Here is a 19,469-nt window from a genome sequence, read left to right as displayed (position 1 = left end):
TGAAGTGAAAGGGGAAGTTACATATATAACATCATTCCACAGCCCTGATGCAGTGCAGCAGTTTTTGCATCCCTCTTTTCACAGAACTTTGCCTCTAATTATCTTTTGCTTGCCTGCATATGTTAAACAATTTCATGGTCAGTGATTTGTATTTTTCGCCTTGAAATTTGCAGTTTTTAGAATTTTTGCTAGAAAATGCTATACCATTCAGTGTTTTAAAAATTCTAGAATAAGCTTATAAAGTAATATCCATTTCCAGCTTTCCCTGACACTTAAAAGTCACTTTACTGGGTAGTTCATCTTACTTCCAAGAGATATCTGACAAACAGCCTTCTGAAAACAATTAATGAGCAAACTGCCCCAGTAAAATTCCACAGACATTTTTTACGTTTTCCTAAAATTAGTTCTTAGGCCCAGCTATCTATTCATTACAGTTATTTTTGAGATCCAAAAAAAAAGTACTTGAAAATCAAAACATTTAGGTCTTATTTTCCCAATGACAATAGTAACACCCCATTGCAGGAAAGATGAGAACATGATATTTTAAGGTTTTGATTAAGTGACTACCTGAGGATGAACTGAAGAGAGGAACAGCACATAACAGCCACAGTTAGCTGAAAATATTATTCTTTTTCTCCTCCACCCACAGTTCTTACAAAATTCCTATGCACATTTCTTCCCCACAAGTCTCTCAGTTTCTCTTCACTCTATCATCACTGTATCACATCCAACACTCTCTTAGTCTTCTTTTTAAGGAAGCTGGAACCCAGAGTCCTCACTAAGTTTCAGCCATACACAGCATACAAGAACCACAACAGATCTGGTTAACTGCAAACGTTCTGAAAAGGCATATTCTAAGTCTTTCATCTCTCTTGACTTACACCATACATAGGAAATGGAGTTGTCCTAAGTATGTAGAAAAAGAGTAGAAGGCAGAGTTAAGACAAAACTCTTGTACCTATTGTATTCCTCCCAAGGAAAGAAGAAAAAGTGGAATGGCAGAGCATCTGAGACACTTCAGTTTCTGTTAAAAGTACTGCAGAGGGAGCCACTGATTCCCAGAGCAGGAATCAAAGGAAGCACACTCCACACCTGTTTCTCCTGGCAAGTAATGGAGAAGACTTCAAGATTCTGGCAGCTGGAGGCAGGAACCAGAAATAGACTCTTAAACAGCAGGGGGAAGTCAATAGAAAACTTGCTTTTTTTTTTAAAAAAAGGAACTGCAAGTTGTTGAACTCCATATTTTATTATTTCAAAGCTTTTTTTCCTTAAAAAGCCAGGCACCTGTGAACATCCAAATGTTAACAGAAGTTTATACATTGAATGTTCTTAATAATAAAAGACAAATAGTTTCATGTAAGTTTAAAAAAAACTATTCACAATTAAGTCACTCAATACTTAGTTTTCAGAATATGAAATATACCAGAAAGAGCTTAGACATAAGAAACACTTTTTTTTTTTTTCCCCCCAGACATGCAACACCTGTTACTACAGTTTCATACTACTCTTTCTAAAAATATCTTCAATGAGACCCGCATGGATTTGATTACCAAGTAAACCTAATCTGGAGTTCCTAGATAAAGTCAGCCACACTTTGAAGGGCCAGAAAGTTTCAAGGGCAAAAGCCTCATCTTTCCTGAATCCTGATGTCAGAAAGCACATTTTCCTAACAAGATTCGACACCTTTATTAGGTATCCTAGCCCACCAAAACTGAACTGAGCAGAAGAGAAACCAAAATTTTTCTCAGGAAGAAAGATGGATGCTTGTAAGAAATCCTATATCTATTATGAAAAGCTATTAATTTTAAACAGTATTTTTGTCTTCACCAGTTAGAGAAACATACTAATGCAGCTTCACCAGAGCACCACTGTCACTACCTTTTCCCACTCGTTCCATAGTTCCTCTTCATAGCTGTGACTTCTATTTTTTTTTCTTTTCTATTTTATAAAAAAGACTGCAACCAGCCACTTGACTGAAGGAGATGAAGACTCAAGGTTTGGGGGTTTTTGTCAGGTTTTTTCGGTTGTTTTTTGTTTGTTTTATTCACTAGCTTCTCAAGCACACATGAGCTGAAAACCTTATCTGGCATACAACTAGACTCTGGCAAGGACCAGCCAAGGTCAAAAGCTGCTTTCTGCAGGTTGTGGCAATTTACTTCCAGTGCTTTACCTGCTGATTTTTACACAGTCTACTGCAGGCCCATCTTAAAACTGATAAATTTGGTGTTTTGTCACAGCTACTGCTTTAACACCAGTGTACCTTCCCAATCATCAGCACCAACTGCGCTACTGTAAACAGGCCGTCAGCATTTCCTTTGTCTCACTAATACTTGCTTTAAGTAGAATTACACAACGTAATCGTTAAAATCCAAGCAATTAGTCACTAGCACTACTGCTTACTGTGGTAGAAGCCCTGTAAATGCCAAGCAGTTAGAAGAACTTGTCAGAAATCTCAGAGACAATTTGAGGTCTAACAGAAATGTAATCACTACTACAAATGAAAGGGAAGCTGAGTCACCTCTCTGCCTGGCTTTACTGTAAGCACTTTGGACAAACTGCATCAGGGAAAATTTTACTCATTAGCAACAGATTAATTAAATCTTTAATTTAACTTCTTTTAATAAAAATCAATTTAGCTGCAAACACTTTAATAATTTTCTTAGGAACAAATTAGTGTTAAGCTAGCATCTTAAAATATGCACAAAATAGCACAAAATGGTTAGCAAAATTAGTCCCCAAATATCCTTTCTAGGTTAAACCTTAATTTCAGTACACAGATGAAAGCATTAAAAACATCACTTTAGAAATAGTGATTTAACCTTAAAAGAAAGAAAATAGAAAAAACAGCTCCCAAAAGGAGAAGGAGCAAAGTATTTTTCTGAACCACACAGAGGAGAGTCTTAGAGACAAGATATGCATGAAAAGTTATCTGAATTTTGTCTCTTTCAGGATTTTCTTGTATTGTACAGCACTGTGATGTTACTAAATTTTCACTTGTACCTACTTCTACCCCCCTCCCCTCAATTTTGCCAAAGCACATTCTCAATATAGAAAAAATACCAACACAAGATGTGAACAATCTCCTAGCCTACTCACTATTTTCTTGAAGTTTCTCATCGGCATCTAGATTGAGCATTTCAATGTTATTACCATCACGCAGTCCTAACTGGTTTTCCTGTTAGTAAAAAGAGAAGTTAAAACTTACTAAAGTAATCCTACTGCTAAATCACATACCACATTTGGTACTCCCTGCTAATCTTTTTGAATGCTTACACACTTAAACCGCATAAAACTACTTTCTAAAATCACTAATCTAATACCTGTGTTTGGTATCACAGCCTAATGGTACTTTAACTCCTGACTCAATGAAATGTTACAACATTAGCTACAAACGCCAACACATTAACATATACCATCATTAAAATGTGCATCATCCTTATAGAACAATAGGACATTATCAATGGCAGGTCAATTGATCATTAAGAATAAAGAAATTATGTAACTCAGGATAGGTAATTTACATTTCACCTAAATAAGCACCAAACCTGCAGCAGTGGTTAAAACACCAGAAGTTTTGCTTCTGCCTCCAACTGTCACTAATTAATCACCTGCACTTGCAGAAATAACCTATGGCCCACTTCCTATGTAAATTTTAAAATGTTTATGTTATCTAATATTCTGTGAAATACGCAGCAGCTTAAAATAAATAGTTTTATCAATATCATGAAAACAACAGTCACACTTTGAGAATGCTAAAAAGGTCAGGACCCTAACTATATTTCATACTGTAGAGATAAGAAAGTTTACTTAATTAAAAAAAATATTTTAAAAAAAATGCATTACTTAGCTGCAAAGTATTTGCAATATAACAGCTCATCAATATATATAATAATTCATCTGAATCTTGCTCTGAAGGCAATTTGAACTACCCTGGTTGTTTGCAGCAAGATACCGTTTTGCCAGTAACACCTTCAACCACCAAAGATGTTTAAGTCACTCAAGTTATGGTATGACAGGATATCTAGAAATGCCATTTGAAAACTTCAACTCTGAAGCCGCCAAGGCAACTTTAAATTAATAGTTCAGCAATCTCAAGACCCAAAAAAGCACAAAGCATTCAAATGTAAGGAAAAGTGCTCTCCTTTTCCTGCACAACAGTTGACAATGCACTCCATTTCTTAGGGTGTTCTGTACATACATAGTACGCATCCCAGAAAAATCTTAATTTAGTAACACATGAGCAATTCTCATCTTTTATTTAACTGAATATGTATTGTTCTTCAGCTAAAGACCATTAGCATTTCACAAGCCATGAGTTCTTGCTAACTTCTGCAACTCTGAAGAAACCTTTTACACTTCTATAACAAATATTTTACATTTTCCATTTAGGGGAAAAATCTGACCCAAAAGCCCTTGAACAGTTCACCCCCCACCACTACTTTGAGCAGCCACTCCTATGCAGCCCAATGACTATTTAGCCAACTCATTTTACAGTTAATTTACTATTTATGGTGCAGACACACATGAACAAGTTATAGCATTTTAAACTGACATCTGCAAGTAGCTGATATTTTGATACACATTGTTAACCACCCTGACAGAGATAAGAGAAAACATGTTAACTGCTCTCTTCCACTTAGTTTTGGAAAGCTAGATGATGTATTGCACAAAAGGACAACAGGCACAAACAATGAAAAGAATTTTTAATGGCTCAAGAAAGCAGATGATAATCAGAATTACTGAAAACTAAATTACACTTTTGCACTACACATTCAATCACCTTCACTGCCACGAATATTGTTTTCTGCTGTTTGTTATGAGTGACTGAAAGTGACAAAAACCAGGCACACATAGAAGAGGTGCTGAAATTACTCTGCCTTAAGAGATCTAATCAGACAAGCAAGGAAGAGAAAGAACTAACTTTCTTTTCTGTGTTCACAGAAATCTATTGTATGGATTCTAAACACATAGAAACTGCCAGTGGCCCAGAAAGTTCCTGAGCAACGAACAGCTGCAGGCTGAGAGCAATTCTGTTTTAAGTATATACTAACCTTGCTTTAAGCCTGTCTTAGGCATCCACTTTTGACCACCGTCAAAAATGAGAAGGAATACAGGCTATTCACTCACAGTGTACAGCTACTTTCCAGTTTCTCCGGTTATCAGAATGTAAATCCAAACTCATTTTAGTCACAAGGGAGCCAGTGACAATGCTGCTTACTTGTATAATTTTTCCAAATTTCTCAGTATTATTAGACTTGTTAGATATCTGACAGACCACCAAACCATTAAAACACCCATCTCTGGGACAGAACCTGGACTTTTCTTGCTTGCATACATTACAAGCTGTCCTCAAACAAAAAACTCAAACACCACTGGAATAAGTTATTTCCCCAGGAATCACACATGGAAACTTTCTGTCTGTTGAAAGGTACCAATATGATTTCAGAGTACTTCTATAACATTTCTTAGGCAACCTAATTCCACGCAGGCTTACTGCATCTGTAGACAACTATTACGTTCTCCCTTCTTCATAATACATTGTCTTGTCTACTATCCAAATGTCTCAGTGAACAGACTTTAAACAAGTGACAGGAAATGTTGACACGCTTTTAATGTTGCTTCTACCCTCAGGGGAATTGATATTGCGTAATGCCTTTCTGCAGAGTTCAAGTGTCCTTAGCTGTCCACACACTCTCTTATCTACTGTAATGATGAAGACCATCACTAGTATTTTTAGTGTCAAGAATAAAAAAAAAGGCCTTCTCCACAAACCCCATATCCACTTCTTCCACACCCAATGAGAGAAGAAAAAATTCTGAGGAACTGAAACAAATTCATACCCATCTAGTTGACAAACTGAAAATGAAATTGTCCTTGTAAGGTCATCCAAATGTATGAAGTCAACAAGACCAGTGAATTTTACACCTTTCAGTGACTCAGCCAAACTAATCAGACTAGAAATGATTTGGAAGGGTAAAGTAAACTGTTACTGCCTGTGGCTCAAATTTCTCCCAAAATACCTGTCCCCTCAGTCTGCCACAAGACAGTAAGATTGAAAACATTTATCAATACTTTCACATGTACAGGCTTTTGTTTTAAGTGGCTGATTACATAGAAATCTGTCACACTGACATGGACTATAACCACTGCCAATGCTGAATGGAAAGAGATCAAAAGACAACATTCTCAAAAGGCAGAAACCCCTCAAATTGTGCGCCAATAAATACACCTGCATGAGAAGAGACACTTTGTAAGGAAAGCCACAAAGCAATGTCCCTGACTGTCTCCAAAATCACAGCAGGACCATACCATGTTAGCTCTTAAATGCAGAGCTGCTTTTTTTAAAAAGATTTTTTTTAGCAAATATGATTTGCTTTTTTGTCTGTTTTGCGAAGTATTACAAACTGCTGTAATCAACTGAAGAAGAGATGCTACTGATTGAGAAAAAAATGAGAAAACATTTATAAAAAATAAAGAACCCTTAAAAGAATAGAAAAGGTGACTTTAAACTGAGTTTTATTTAAGACTGAAGCATTTTTTCCTTTAGGAATCAGAGATACACACCTGTTCACTGCAATGACATTCCATGCTATTACATTTCTTCCACATGAAGTGTGCATATGAAAAGGCTAGATCAAAGGATTGTATGATGACAGTTCTTACAGGTCTCAGTTTGGCAGATGATGGTCTTTTCCAAGGGACGGAAAAGACAACATTGTATTAACCTTCTCTTTTGTGCTTCAAAAGCACTTCAGGGTATTCTGAGATTAGAAAACAGTGTCATATTTCAGTTTGGTATCTGTATTTTAGCAGTCTTCACCATGGGTAAGTAGGTTTCAAATGAGTAATCCATCTTGCCTCAGTACACTCACCTGGCAAAATCTTGCACTTGATTCTGAATTTCTTTAAAAATGTCCAAGCAACTAAGCTGTCAACAGCATTCCTTCACAATAGTTGAAGTAGCACTGTCTGTTTAATTCCACGTTCTTTTCTGGAAAGTCCTCAACAATTTTACCTTGTTTATAACCACTGTTTTATAACACCAGTAGACCCTGATAACATACTGTAGTGGTTTTGGCTGGGATACAGTTAAGTTCCTACACAGTAGTTGGTGTGGGGCTGTTTTGGATTTGTGCTGAAAACAGTGTTGATAACACAGGGATGTGTTAGTAATTGCTGAGCAGTGCTTACACAGCATCAAGGCCATTTCTGCTCCTCATGCTGCCCCACTAGCGAGGAGGCTGGGGGTGCACACAAAGTTAGGAGGGGGACACAGCTGGGACAGCTGACCCCAACTGACCAAAAGGATATTCCATACCATATGATGTCATGCTCAGTAATAAAACTGAGGTGGGGGTGTGGGTGGGGCATGGGCGTGGAGGTTGGCAGGGGCTGCTGCCATTGCTCAGAGACTGGCTGGGCATCGGTTGGTTGGTGGTGAGCAATTGTTTTCGTTTTGCATCACTTGTTTTTTCTTGGGTTTTATTTTCCTCTCTGTTTTTTTTCTTTGCTTTTTTTTTTTTTTAAATTAAACTGTCTTTATCTCAACCCATGAGTTTTCTCACTTTTACCCTTCCAATTCTCTCCCCCCCCCCCCCCCCCCCCCCATCTCACAGGGGCAGAGTGAGCAAGCAGCTGTGTGGTGCTTAGTTGCTGGCTGGAGTTAAACCACATTCTGTAATTATAGCTCTTTGCTACAATGCCTTGAAACTTTGAAATTCAAAGTTGTAAGCTCACAAGCAGGGTTTCCCCCCCCGCCCCATAGAAAGGTCCAACTGTGTAGTGTTTTGTAGGAAAGTGTTATCAGGTTCTTTGTTGGCCACAGTGTTCAAGTTCAAGAGGAAAAACTAACCCAAAATTTCTGCTCCCCTTGATCGACTACATTAATTTATTTTTAAAACAAGAAGAGTATGCCATAACATTTTTACAAGCTTTAATAACATGTTGTTAAAAGGGAGGACTACTTTATTAACTTAAGATTTAAAGTAATTTCATTCTTAACTGACAGATTAATGGATTTTTTTTTAAATATATGATATGCAGAGATTTTGGGTTTGAAATTACTCTCCTAAGGAGCAGGAAAACAAAGCTAGCAGAGCATGATGAAGATGACATCAGTTTCTGTTGTGAAAAATAGTCTTTGTGCTCAGACCAGTTCTTAAGGTGCTACCTTTGGCGAGAAGCATAAGTTGTCTCATTAGGCAGAATACCTCTCTATTTCTAAAAGACTTTACAAGATACTTTATACAAAGAGTCTAGGAACTTAGTATAGTTGTAGGTCAGCATTAGAAAGACTAACCACTCCTACAACTCATGTTCCAGAAAAATGATGGAAACATACCCTGTATATCATTGAAGAGAAATTATGGAAGCTCCACAAGTAAACCACCAGCAGACATAAAAAAGAAACTAATACATTCCAAAAATATGAGGAATAATAAAAAACCCCAACAAACTATTTTCCAGGACCGAATGGAGAGGCAACAGCCACATGAGTAAACTGAAACCTACTCTGACTTGTCAGGTAGGCACAAGAAAGTACGCTGAGGTTGAAAGTTCACTCTCTTTGTAATAAGCCAAAATTTTCAAGAGTAGCAGGGATTCATACTGCAGAGAAACCAAGTCTGAAAGTACCATGTACCAGGACAGTACTAGACTGGAAAACAGCTTTTTTAAATTACAGTGACAAAGCGTTTTGTTCATTTCATTACTGTATAGGCCTTCAGCCTGAATGTTTTAAATTATTTGGTGCCATTTGCAGAGAACCCCAGTTCTGTATCACTAAGTAGCATTATAAGCCCCAGAGATACAGGCATCAAGGTTTTGGATGGTGTGTTAACTACCCAACTAAGATTTTCTTTTCACTATATTAATTCTAAATTCTACGCAATGAAAGCATCAGCCTAACTTTTGCATTATTGTCAGCATCAAGCAACATCCACTATCAAAAACTGAGCATAATTTACCCATAAATGCAGTTAGTGGAATACTTGTGCTTTTAGGAAAGTTACCTCCTGACTGGCAACACTCCCTCCTAACAATACTTCCTTCTGAATTTTAAGCTTCTGTTTGTAAATATAAAAACATGTAACTTGACAGATCAAATACAAATACTACTCAGGCAGGCTTGTTTCTTTATTCTCAGCAGCTATGAAATAAAAGCAAGAGCTTAGATACTTGACCAAGTGTCATCTACTTTTCAACCTTTTCATCACCTCTGTGAATGCTTCAGGATAAAAAAAAAAAAGACAAAAAAACCAATAAAACCCACAAAAAGACCCCACCAAACCAAAAACCCCAAACCAAAACCCAACCAACCTCACATAGCCAGTACTAACACAGTTCTGAAGACTGATTAAAACAGAAGGCAAATGCTAGTTCACAATTAGACACCAAGAGGCAAGAAAAATAAAAATTAACCAGGATGAGAACAGGCAGGCAATAATGTAAGGGAAAGGTTCATGCTGACAGGTAAGAACAGGGTGGCAACTTGAAAGGAAATAAGACAAGGATTAACAGGTAACCTCAAGACAGCTTGAGAAGTGGCACTGGACAGTGAGACTGAACAACAGGATAAGCCTCAATGTTCGTGTCACTGGTTTTGAAAAAGCCACCAGAGTATGGAAAAGTAGCCTAATTTCTAGACAACCTATTCAGTTCAATAATTATTTCTACAAATACTAATGAAAACTTTGAATAAAAATACAGAATCTTTCCCCATACTTATTAGGAGTTGAGTATAATAACAAACCCTGTGCAGCCGCATTTTTCATCAACATTTTGTGTACCTACATTTTTATCATACAAAACACTAAAAGGGCATAACTAGCTATTTTTCCTCCTTTCCCTTCTACAACGCTGAATCAAAAACATGATCCATAAATACCTTTCTATAGATTCCTTAGGTCAAAGTACCTCCCTCCTTGCAAATTATTAGATTTTTACTGTGAAAGATGAAGGAACAACAAGGAGGGAAGAGGAAAATTTTACATTTGACACGAAAATTTTAATTACATTTTTTGAGAAAGAAGTTTGCAACATAAGCTCAAAACTTCTGCCAATATTGAAAGAATTCTAAGAATACTTCAGATCAGGCATAAAATTTTAGCTCCTTCCTGCAATATTTTACAGCAAAGGAACAACTGAGAAAGTTTTAAGTGTTGTCTGTGCAGTAATCCTTAACAGATGGATGAAAACAGCTGAAAAGAAATCAGCCACAAACAAGAAACTCAGTGCTTGTTGATATTTTCAGAGTACCAAGACTGTTAATGGAAAAAGCCTAGTAATCATTAGTGGCAAATTACCTACCACAAAACATAATTTAAAAAATAAAATAAAATCATAATCCAAAGAACAGTAGTGGGTGTGGGGTTCCAAGTAGAAATGATGTTTTCCTTTCTTTCTCTTTTTTTGTGAAGGGAGAAGAAGAGACCCTGAAAAGCCAAAAACCAGACACCCCATTCCCCTAACTATTTTATATAGTGAAAGGATACTTCACTGTATGATATTCATCAGCAGATCTTATGGATAATATAGACCCAATATTCCTGTCAAATAAAACTTCTACATCTGCCAAAAATAACTGTTTTTAAAAACTCTATGCTCATTTGAAAAAGCTTACTTCTGTACAGGTTGTTTTCCCTCTTAGTAGCACTAACATTAGAATATTATTGGAATCAAGAGCATGCTATTGACAGGTGCCAGCTGTCTTTACCATGTTGATACCATTTCAGCAGAAAGAGTATTTTCTGACAGTCTGACAAGGAAGAAACTGTGAGATCAAACAATGGAACCAGTTAAGATGAAAAGTGCTGGCAACAAAACTACCAAGACAGTAAGTTTCTCCAAAAGCAGCCTATGGGGCAGGGCAGGGGAGAAGGGGAAAGAGCATGCACAAAACCCACTCTTTGTGGGAAAGCAATCCAATGAATGAAAAAAGGATACACTGCCAAAAAACTAAAGGGAAAAACTGTACGAACTCCCCAAGTATGCAAAATTGAGAAGAACAAGAGCACAACTCAACTACCACAATATTAAAAAAAAAATTACAAAAGGAAATAAAAACGTATGAATTAGTAACAGTGGGGGAAAAAAACAAAGTGAGGACTGAGTCCATCAGTAACTTTCCTTAAACTTAATTACCACAAAGTTGCCATTGGATTTCTGTCATTCATTTCAAGAGTGGCAAAGGCAAGCACGAAGGCCAGCTTTTGTAGCAGTGCCACCAGGTTGACAGGAGTCAAGCAAGACTATCACTCTTCATGTCGCCTGACTGCAGGGATTCAATTTTCTAATCATACCTCATGTAATGTTAATTAGTTCAAAGCACATAAATATGTAGTCTTTGATGTGACCTGCTCAGCTCTACATGAGACACTATTTTTTTCCTTTTCAAAACCAGAAAGGATCTCCTTTTCTCTTCAAATCTCAGAATACTATACAGTCTAGGATGCCAGAAAATCTGAAACAGTTATAGAACCAAACCAGTTCACAAGGAATAAAGCATGGTATATAATTTGTTTTCCACTGTATAAGAGTCTTCATGCATAACTTTTTAGGTTATTTTTAGACTGGCACCATAAGAAAGTTAATTCTTGCAGTACCCAAATTTTTATATCCGGATATTCATGGTATCTCCATGAAAGATGATTTTGATGTTACCCCTGGCACCCCAGCATATTTCACTCAAGTATACCTCAATCTACAATAAATTTGGTTCCTCAAGTGATGCCCTTGTGATTCTAGAAGTACCAAGGCTTCCTAGTGGTTAGGACTGCTGACAGCATTAACGTACTGCCTCTTCCCATGCTACTGGGCAAGAACATAAAAAGCAAAATGTGTGACATCTTTTCTATCAGTTAAACTTTCTTTTAACTGAAGACTCTGGAAACAAATATTGATAACTGGTCATGGGATCTGCAGTCTCAGGTAACTGAGACTATTATTCTAATCACTGCTTTTGTGCAATAGGGGTATCAACCCCTCTTGCTTTGTTGTTTTGTGGAGTCAGAAGAGTCAGTTATTAACAGTCTGAGATACAGAACTTCACGTAGTAGGCCTTACTTTTTACAAAGATAACTTATGAACATGTCTTTCCATGGTGGTAAAGACAAAACACCTCGATATCAATGTAACAGATACCTCTGTAAGTTAGTATATTTACTTGCTTTCCCTCAAGTTCAATGCATACTTACAGAAAATAAGACAGATCAATTTTCAACTTGAGATCAACTTAAGACAGTGCCAGAAGTGATTGTTAAGTGACGTTTTGGCAAAGACACTTCTTGGCAAAATGTAATACAGCATGGAAGGAATTTGGCTAGAGTCTAAAGACAATTTTCCATGTCTGCTTGTTCAAGTGCTTTTCAGTTTAAATTCAGGTGAAGCGATAATAGGAAGATTCCACAGGAGGCCCAAATGTAGGTTTCCTACTTCTTGTCAAGACCAAAACTGAATAAGAGAGAAATTTGGAACCGTGGGGAACTACCTACTAGACCCTGAGCATCTTGCATTCTGGGAAAAAAAAAGTATCAAGCACAATCACAGCAAGGCCATTTAGCCAGATTATAGTCAGAAGAAATGCTTCAAGTGTAGCTGATATCAAGGCATTCCAGCATGTAGGCCTGGGCCTTTGTCTTTTGAATAATAGGTGGGTTTTAACTTACATTTTATGTTTTTGTTTGTATTAAGATACAAACAAAAAAGTATAAAAAATAAGTCGTACAATCTTTTCTTCCTTTTGCAACAATCTTTCCACCTTTTGCAACAATAGCTTTAATACTGTTGTTGAAGTCCTACAAGACTGCAGAAATAATTTCAAGACCAAAAGCTTGCCCACTTTTATTTCATAATTATTCTGATGCAGATAATAAAAGATGCTACGAATCACCATAAACAGTAATTTCATTCTTTGTATCACATGCAAAAATCTCTTTTTGGCTAGAAATGAATTATTCAGAGCAAAGGCTAAGAATGGGGCCTTAATCCGACCTCATATATGATATAATCAAATTTAACATCATTGAAGTAGCTGGAATGTTCTTCATCAGCATTTACTAATCTCATAAAACCTACGAGCTGCAGACTTAACTTCTACAATGTTTAAGAAAAGAGGTTCAAAGGAGCTGCTAACATATGAAGTGTTCCAGTGCCTTCTTAAATGTTCACAGGAAATAAAATACTAGAAGACAACTGATTCTTTAGATATTTACAGGCTCAAAAAATAATTCATTGTGAAGGCAAAAGAATAGGTAAATTATGGGTTTTTTGAGAACAGAGTGTAAACTGAGCGAGGTCCAAAAGGATTACTGGTACTTAAATACCAGTATAAAAAACCCACCTAGAAAAACCCAAACAAACAGATCCAGTGATCTGAACAATAAGCATAACAATAATTATATATTTGTCTTTTATTTACAGATTAATGTTTTGGAATGGGTAGAAGGGGAGAAATGAAAGGTCCAAATAAAATATTAATGAATAGGTAGTTATATTAGCATCTTCAAAGCACAGAACTAACTTCTTCCAAAAAACCCTCATCTAATCTGCCCGGAGGAGGTGTGTGTGTGTGGGGGGGGGGCAGTTCTGACAAAAGTTAAAAACCAACTATATTACTGCAGTCTTAAAAAATATTTCTTAGAAAAAGATGATTTTTATGAAAATGGCTCACTAGATAATGTAAACATTTATAAATTAAGGACACAATTTTAATGATACAAGACAATATAGTGGAATATACTTTGCCTAAATTTTTCTAGGACAAATCCTTCAACTGTTATAGCTATGTAACTCTCCTGAGACCAGGAAAGAGAGGATAATAATTTACAGACTAAAGAAACACTGAAAAATGCACTTCAGTGAGTAGTCCTGTACATCACAGGATGGGGAGAAGGACTAGATTTAGTCATGAGTCTTTTTTGCTTAATATATTCTGATCCTATATAGCTCTTTAACTAATAACACTGAATACCAGATATATGATTCCAAATCTGCCACGTTCTCTACGTGACAATTGTTTCAAAGCAATACTGCATACACACTTAGGTATTTAAAGTCAGTCTAAAAGATCCGTTTTGAAATTCAAGCTCACAAAATTTTTTGAACACCTAGTGTTGGAACAGATACACAATCTTCGCCATTATAGCCAGAATTAAGAACGCCAATGAAAAGCATACTTTTCATTGGAGGCAAAAAAGAGTAAGTTGCTTCAAATTACTTCCTGCCACACAGACAAAAAAATGAAAGCTATGTATCCATATATATACACACACACATACATACAGGCCCCTGTGCATATATACAGAAATATACACATACACACAGATTCTCTCTGTTCATTGAAAAGTAAGTACCAGTAACCATACTAATAAAATTAGTAATTAATTGCACCATGATGTTTCCCCTCTCATGTCTATCCCCCACTGAACCTTGTAATCAAATCCTTGTCAAGAGATGTATCCAGCACCCTGGATGGCTGCAGGTACTTCCACTGATATGTTTTCATTTGTCAGCTCCTAATCTAATGAGCCTTCCTTCAAAGCTATTTAAAATTAATACAATTCCTAAAGTACATGCAGGACAATTGCCAAATCATTCCTCTACTAATTAATCACCTCCTAACTTGATGCCTACAGCTTAAAGATGTTTGGTTCTATTAGAGCATAAAACAATGAGAACATCTCTCAAAAAAGCTCCAGCTAGAAAACAACAAATTTTCATTTTAGTCCTCTAGTTTTTTGCTTTTTCAGCCAGTCTCTTACACAAAACTACAAGCAAGATAACAACGATTCATATTTTCATGAAATTAGGAGCCATATTTTAAACAGAAATCAGTTCAAAGTTAACATTAACTCATTGAGACAGTCAGGAATATAAAATAAATTTATAAACCTATTGAAGAATATGATAATCACTATGTCATTATGGAAACCAAAGTAATTCCTGACTCAACATCTGCATCTTCAGGAAGTGAAAAGCAGGACATAAGCAACATTATATTCAACAGAACACTTCATAGCCTCTTGTCCCAACAAGGTATGTTGAGAATCAGAGGTACCTTTAAAAGCAACATACTATCCAGTCTTGCAACAAAGCACATGCTGGCAAGTACAAGGAAACAAGAAGCAGAACACCTTGAATATACATCAGTCAGTAATCCACAAACACCTACGCCTGCACCTAAGGGCCCACATGCCTAATTCTTTAAGTCAGTTGAAAGGATGGGTGGGTAGGACAGAAAGCTTGACAAGCCCTTCCAGTTCTAATAAATGGAAGACAATCAAGGTTAGAACTTCTTTACAAAAGTTTCCTCTTTCCTTCCTGCGAGTGCCTGAACACACATGTTCCAACCCTTAGTAGACAGCAAAAAAACCCATCTTTCTGAAGGTCTTTAAAAACTTTTTTTTTTTTTTTAAAATATCTCAAGGGTAATAAATATTATTTACTTGCAGGCAGATATTTAATAAAAATACCACCAGCAGTCACTGCTCACTCCATGTACCCCCCATTTCACCCAAGCAAGCTCTTGTTCCTCCAAAACACAGTAGCATTTACCTCACTGACCTTGGGACTGCCTTCCTCCAGTATTTCTCCCTCATCAGTTTGCATGGGAACAGGATCTGTGCAAAGCTCTGCAGAAATGCAAAATACTGCCTAAAAGAAAAAAAAATAATAATTTTAAAAACAATGATTTTTGTGCTTTTAACAGTGTTATGTGAGATTGTGGTGCACATAAATAATAATTCTAGGCTATGACCTTTAATATTACCATTCTGCACATATTCACTGAATTTATGTTTTACACAAACAAGACAACTGTTATTCAGAATAAGACATAACTCTACTTTATTAAGAGGAAAAAAGCACCTAACAGGAATATACTTTCTTTTTAATTTTAAAATGTCATTGCTGATTATTTAACATATTCATTCTGTTTACTCATTAAAGCTACAGTCAGTAAGGAATAATCACACGGACTAGAGCTGAGCAATTCTTACTTACTAGGAAATAGCTTTTGTGCAAATATAAGCTTCACAGATTCAGCTTACAGACAATCTAAAGGTTATTAGCTTGAAAAATTGTTAGACTTCCAGTGATCCCACAGTACCTCTGAATTATTACTTTAGGGAATTTTTCCTTGACTTTATTTTAGAAATAAATACATTCTAGCCTTTAAATGGTTCAGGGAACTGAAAAAGTCATTCATCTTTAGGTCAACATTTCCAATCTAACCCAGGTCAACAGCTCCCAGTGTTTCCAATACTCAGCACTACTTGGTAACTTATTTTTAAATTTGTTTAACAGTGTCAGTTCAGTTCCAACTGAACAAAATCTACACGCCAAACTCCATTCTTAGAATTGTAAAGTAACTTACGGAAGAATGCAATACAGTTAGGGAGACTTTGGTTACAAAGATTAGAGTGTCTTCCTTGCCAGAGGATGAGCTATCTTTCAGAGGTAATGGATCAAATTAATCAATTTAAGAGATCAAACACACCAGCATAAATTCAGCAGAATTCTCTCACTTTACAATTGGAAATTGTTCATCTAGAGGCACCTCCTTTATTTCAAGGTTAAAGCCTGTTCATGAGGTAAGGCTGTCTGCCCTGCCAATGTCTTCTGTATGTTGTGCATAGGTAGACCACATCTTTCATGGCTATCAAGTTGACACAAGGAATGAAGAATATGTTTTACAAATATAAAGGGCCTGAAGCTACAAAATGTTACATACAACTTACTAAATCTTATAACCAAGAAGCTGCTATGATCAGTAATATAATATATTCTCATGAATATATACAGCATGAGAGCTGTAAAGACTTACAGCATAGTAATTTCCTTTTCTGGGGAAAGGGGAATGAGGATAAAGCAGAACTCTCATCCAAATCCTCCAACAAATACTCTGCCTGCAGCATACAATCAAAAATCGTAGGTATTGAATGCTAAGCAAGACTTATATCATGCATCTACGCCAAGATCCTCCTGCATATAACAAGTCTTTCTCACTGCCAGGCTATCTTCTGTTCTGCAGCCGGAGGGGAGGACAGGCCGAGCAGTCCCTGTCCATGGTACTTCACCACACTGAGTTTCTGAAACCCATTCCAGAACTTCTGGAGCTGGGAGTTTCTGAGCATGATTTTGCACTATCAGATTCAAGTAACTGGGAAGCTCCACAGATTGTTAGACAGATATCTAATGGCCAAACCAGATTTGGCCAGAAGGATTTCTGTGGCACTGAAATGGCTTCAAATCAGAGAAACAAGCAAGATTGAACTTGAGCTACAGAAGCATTAGAAAAAAATCTTATAAAATAAGACAAGACCAGTCAGGTCAGGCCAAGACCACTACAAGGACTGGTCACTGTTCATTCAGCATGCTGGAAGAAGCCAAATATGAACCTCTGAAAACCTGCCATGTTTATCTTCTGAGATAGCCCTCACTACCAGAGGAATGGAAAGTGGCAATATTTGACACCAGTTTTTATATATTACTCCTGGAAGAAGACAAAAACCTATCAGCCAGTACATATCAAAGAAAAAAAAAAGGCAGTAGCACTAGGAAATAAAAAAAAAAGGAAAGGCTGCAATCATAGAACGGTTCGAGTTGGAAGGGCCCCTAAAGATCATCTAGTTCCAACTCCCCTGCCACTGTCAGGCACACCTTCCACTACACCAGGTTGCTCAAAGCCCCATCCAAACTGGCCTTGAACACTGCCAGGGATGGGGCATCCACAACCTCTCTGGGCAACCTGTTCCAGTGCCTCACCACCCTCACAGTGAATAACTTCTTCCTTACATCTAATCTAAATCTACCTTCTTTCAGTTTAAAGCCATTACCGCTTGTCCTATCACTACATGCCCTTGTAAGAAGTAAAAAGTCTCTGGCTTTCCTGTAGGGCCCCTTTAGGTACTGGAAGGCCACTATAAGGTCTCCCTGGAGCCTTCTCTTCTCCAGGCTGAACAACCCCAACTCTCTCAGCCGGTCTTCACAGGAGAGGTACTCCAGCCCTCTGATCATCTTTGTGGCCCTCCTCTGGGCTCACTCCAACAGGTCCATGTCCTTCTTATGTTGGGGGCCCCAGACCTGAACGCAGTACTGCAGGTGGGGTCTCAAGAGAGCAGAGTAGAGGGGGAGAATCACCTCCCTTGACCTGCTGGTTACACTTCTTTTGATGTGGCCCAGAATACAGTTAGCTTTCTGGGCTGCAAATGCACATTGCCTGGTCATATTGAGCTTGTCATCAACCAAGAACAAAGATAAGTAAGCTCTCCCAGAGGCCAGATTAAATACACTGTAACTATCCATTGCTTAGACATCAGAGCAGGAAACAGAAAAACAGAGAGACATCTAAAAAAAAAAAAGCAAATGTAATGGAGAAGAAAAAGAGTTTATTCACTCACTCTTAATTTGTCCTTTAATTCATGTTTTATCAGCTTTAATGTTCAAAACATGTATCATACTATTTCATACAATGCTCTGTTAGAGTGAATTCACTCACATGGGATGGAAAGAAGGTGGAAGTTTTAAAAGGCTCTGTAATTCACTGGAAAAATTCACAAGGGGAAAAGAATATCCACCAAAAAAAACTTGCAGCTGGTGTAGGAAGACCCTAAGCCACAGGCCGCAAGAGGCGTTGCAAGAGGAATTTTTGCTGAACACTACCCTTCTACTGTATTTTTTCCCATTGTATTTGCATCTGGCTTCTTTCAGGAGACAAAACATCAGGCAACAAACTACAAGCCCAATTCAATACTGTCATTTTTATGTTCTTTCTGCATACATGAATCCTTGATTCCCATCGCCACTGGCACAGGAGTGCTGCATTTCAAGTTTGATTATTGCCAAAAGCACGCATTTGGGGATTCCTGAATCCATGGGAAACTACCTATGTGGCAGACTTCTGTAGCAGTCATTTACAACTGAGGATGACTTCTCAGCCAACAAAGTGACTGCTTAGTGCCAGCATGCAAAGAAATAACATAATTATTCCATGTTGTTGACACCGCCTCTTCAGGTCACTAGCTTCTGAGCAAAGGGCTGAAGGTCACACACAGGGTAATGTATTTTGTACACAAGGGGACAGACAAGCAATCAGAATTTGTACTAGCGTCCTATAGGATTGGATAAAAGGCCAAATGTCAAAAGGCATTTACTTACTTATTTCCAATAATTATGTGATATGCCAGGCTCCCAGGGGATAAAAATGCATAAAGTTTACAGACAATCCATTTAGATTTTCAGATCCAACATCTATCAGCAAAGTCACTCTTGGAAAAGGTCAGAAGTAAGATAATCCTCTTTTTCCATTCTTGCATATACCCACCAAAACCACATCAGATGGGACTGAAAGCCCCCAATCTTTGTATTCACCTGATATTTCCTAGAAAAGTTAACCAACTTTGGCTTGAGCGAGGACTCCAAGGAAGGTCTGACAAATAGCAATGCATAGGTATGTCCACATACAATGTAGC

At 37.2% G+C, this 19,469-nt stretch overlaps 1 protein-coding gene across 21 annotated transcripts in view; it reads right to left on the bottom strand.

Annotated features, from left to right (window-relative positions):
- TNRC6B (trinucleotide repeat containing adaptor 6B) overlaps nt 1–19,469 on the bottom strand; it is a 148,051-nt gene that overhangs the window by 110,243 nt on the left and 18,339 nt on the right. For 14 of the 21 annotated variants that reach the window (XM_049821983.1, XM_049821977.1, XM_049822002.1 and 11 more), the window contains exon 3: nt 15,553–15,651. Coding sequence is in view for 17 of the 21 variants with exons in the window: in XM_049821991.1 (XP_049677948.1) it covers nt 15,553–15,651 (99 nt within the window). In the remaining 4 variants the exon portion in view is untranslated. Of the gene's footprint in view, nt 1–3,096; nt 3,176–6,564; nt 6,572–15,552; nt 15,652–19,469 lie in introns of those variants that run through there. The other 7 variants (XM_049821982.1, XM_049821980.1, XM_049821975.1 and 4 more) reach the window with 5 other exon arrangements.

The sequence above is a fragment of the Accipiter gentilis genome, chromosome 18 (genome assembly GCF_929443795.1).
Source record: "Accipiter gentilis chromosome 18, bAccGen1.1, whole genome shotgun sequence".
NCBI classification, from domain to species: domain Eukaryota; kingdom Metazoa; phylum Chordata; class Aves; order Accipitriformes; family Accipitridae; genus Astur; species Astur gentilis.
The sequence above is the reverse complement of the archived record's forward strand: the minus strand, read 5'-3'. Positions and strand labels throughout refer to the sequence as shown.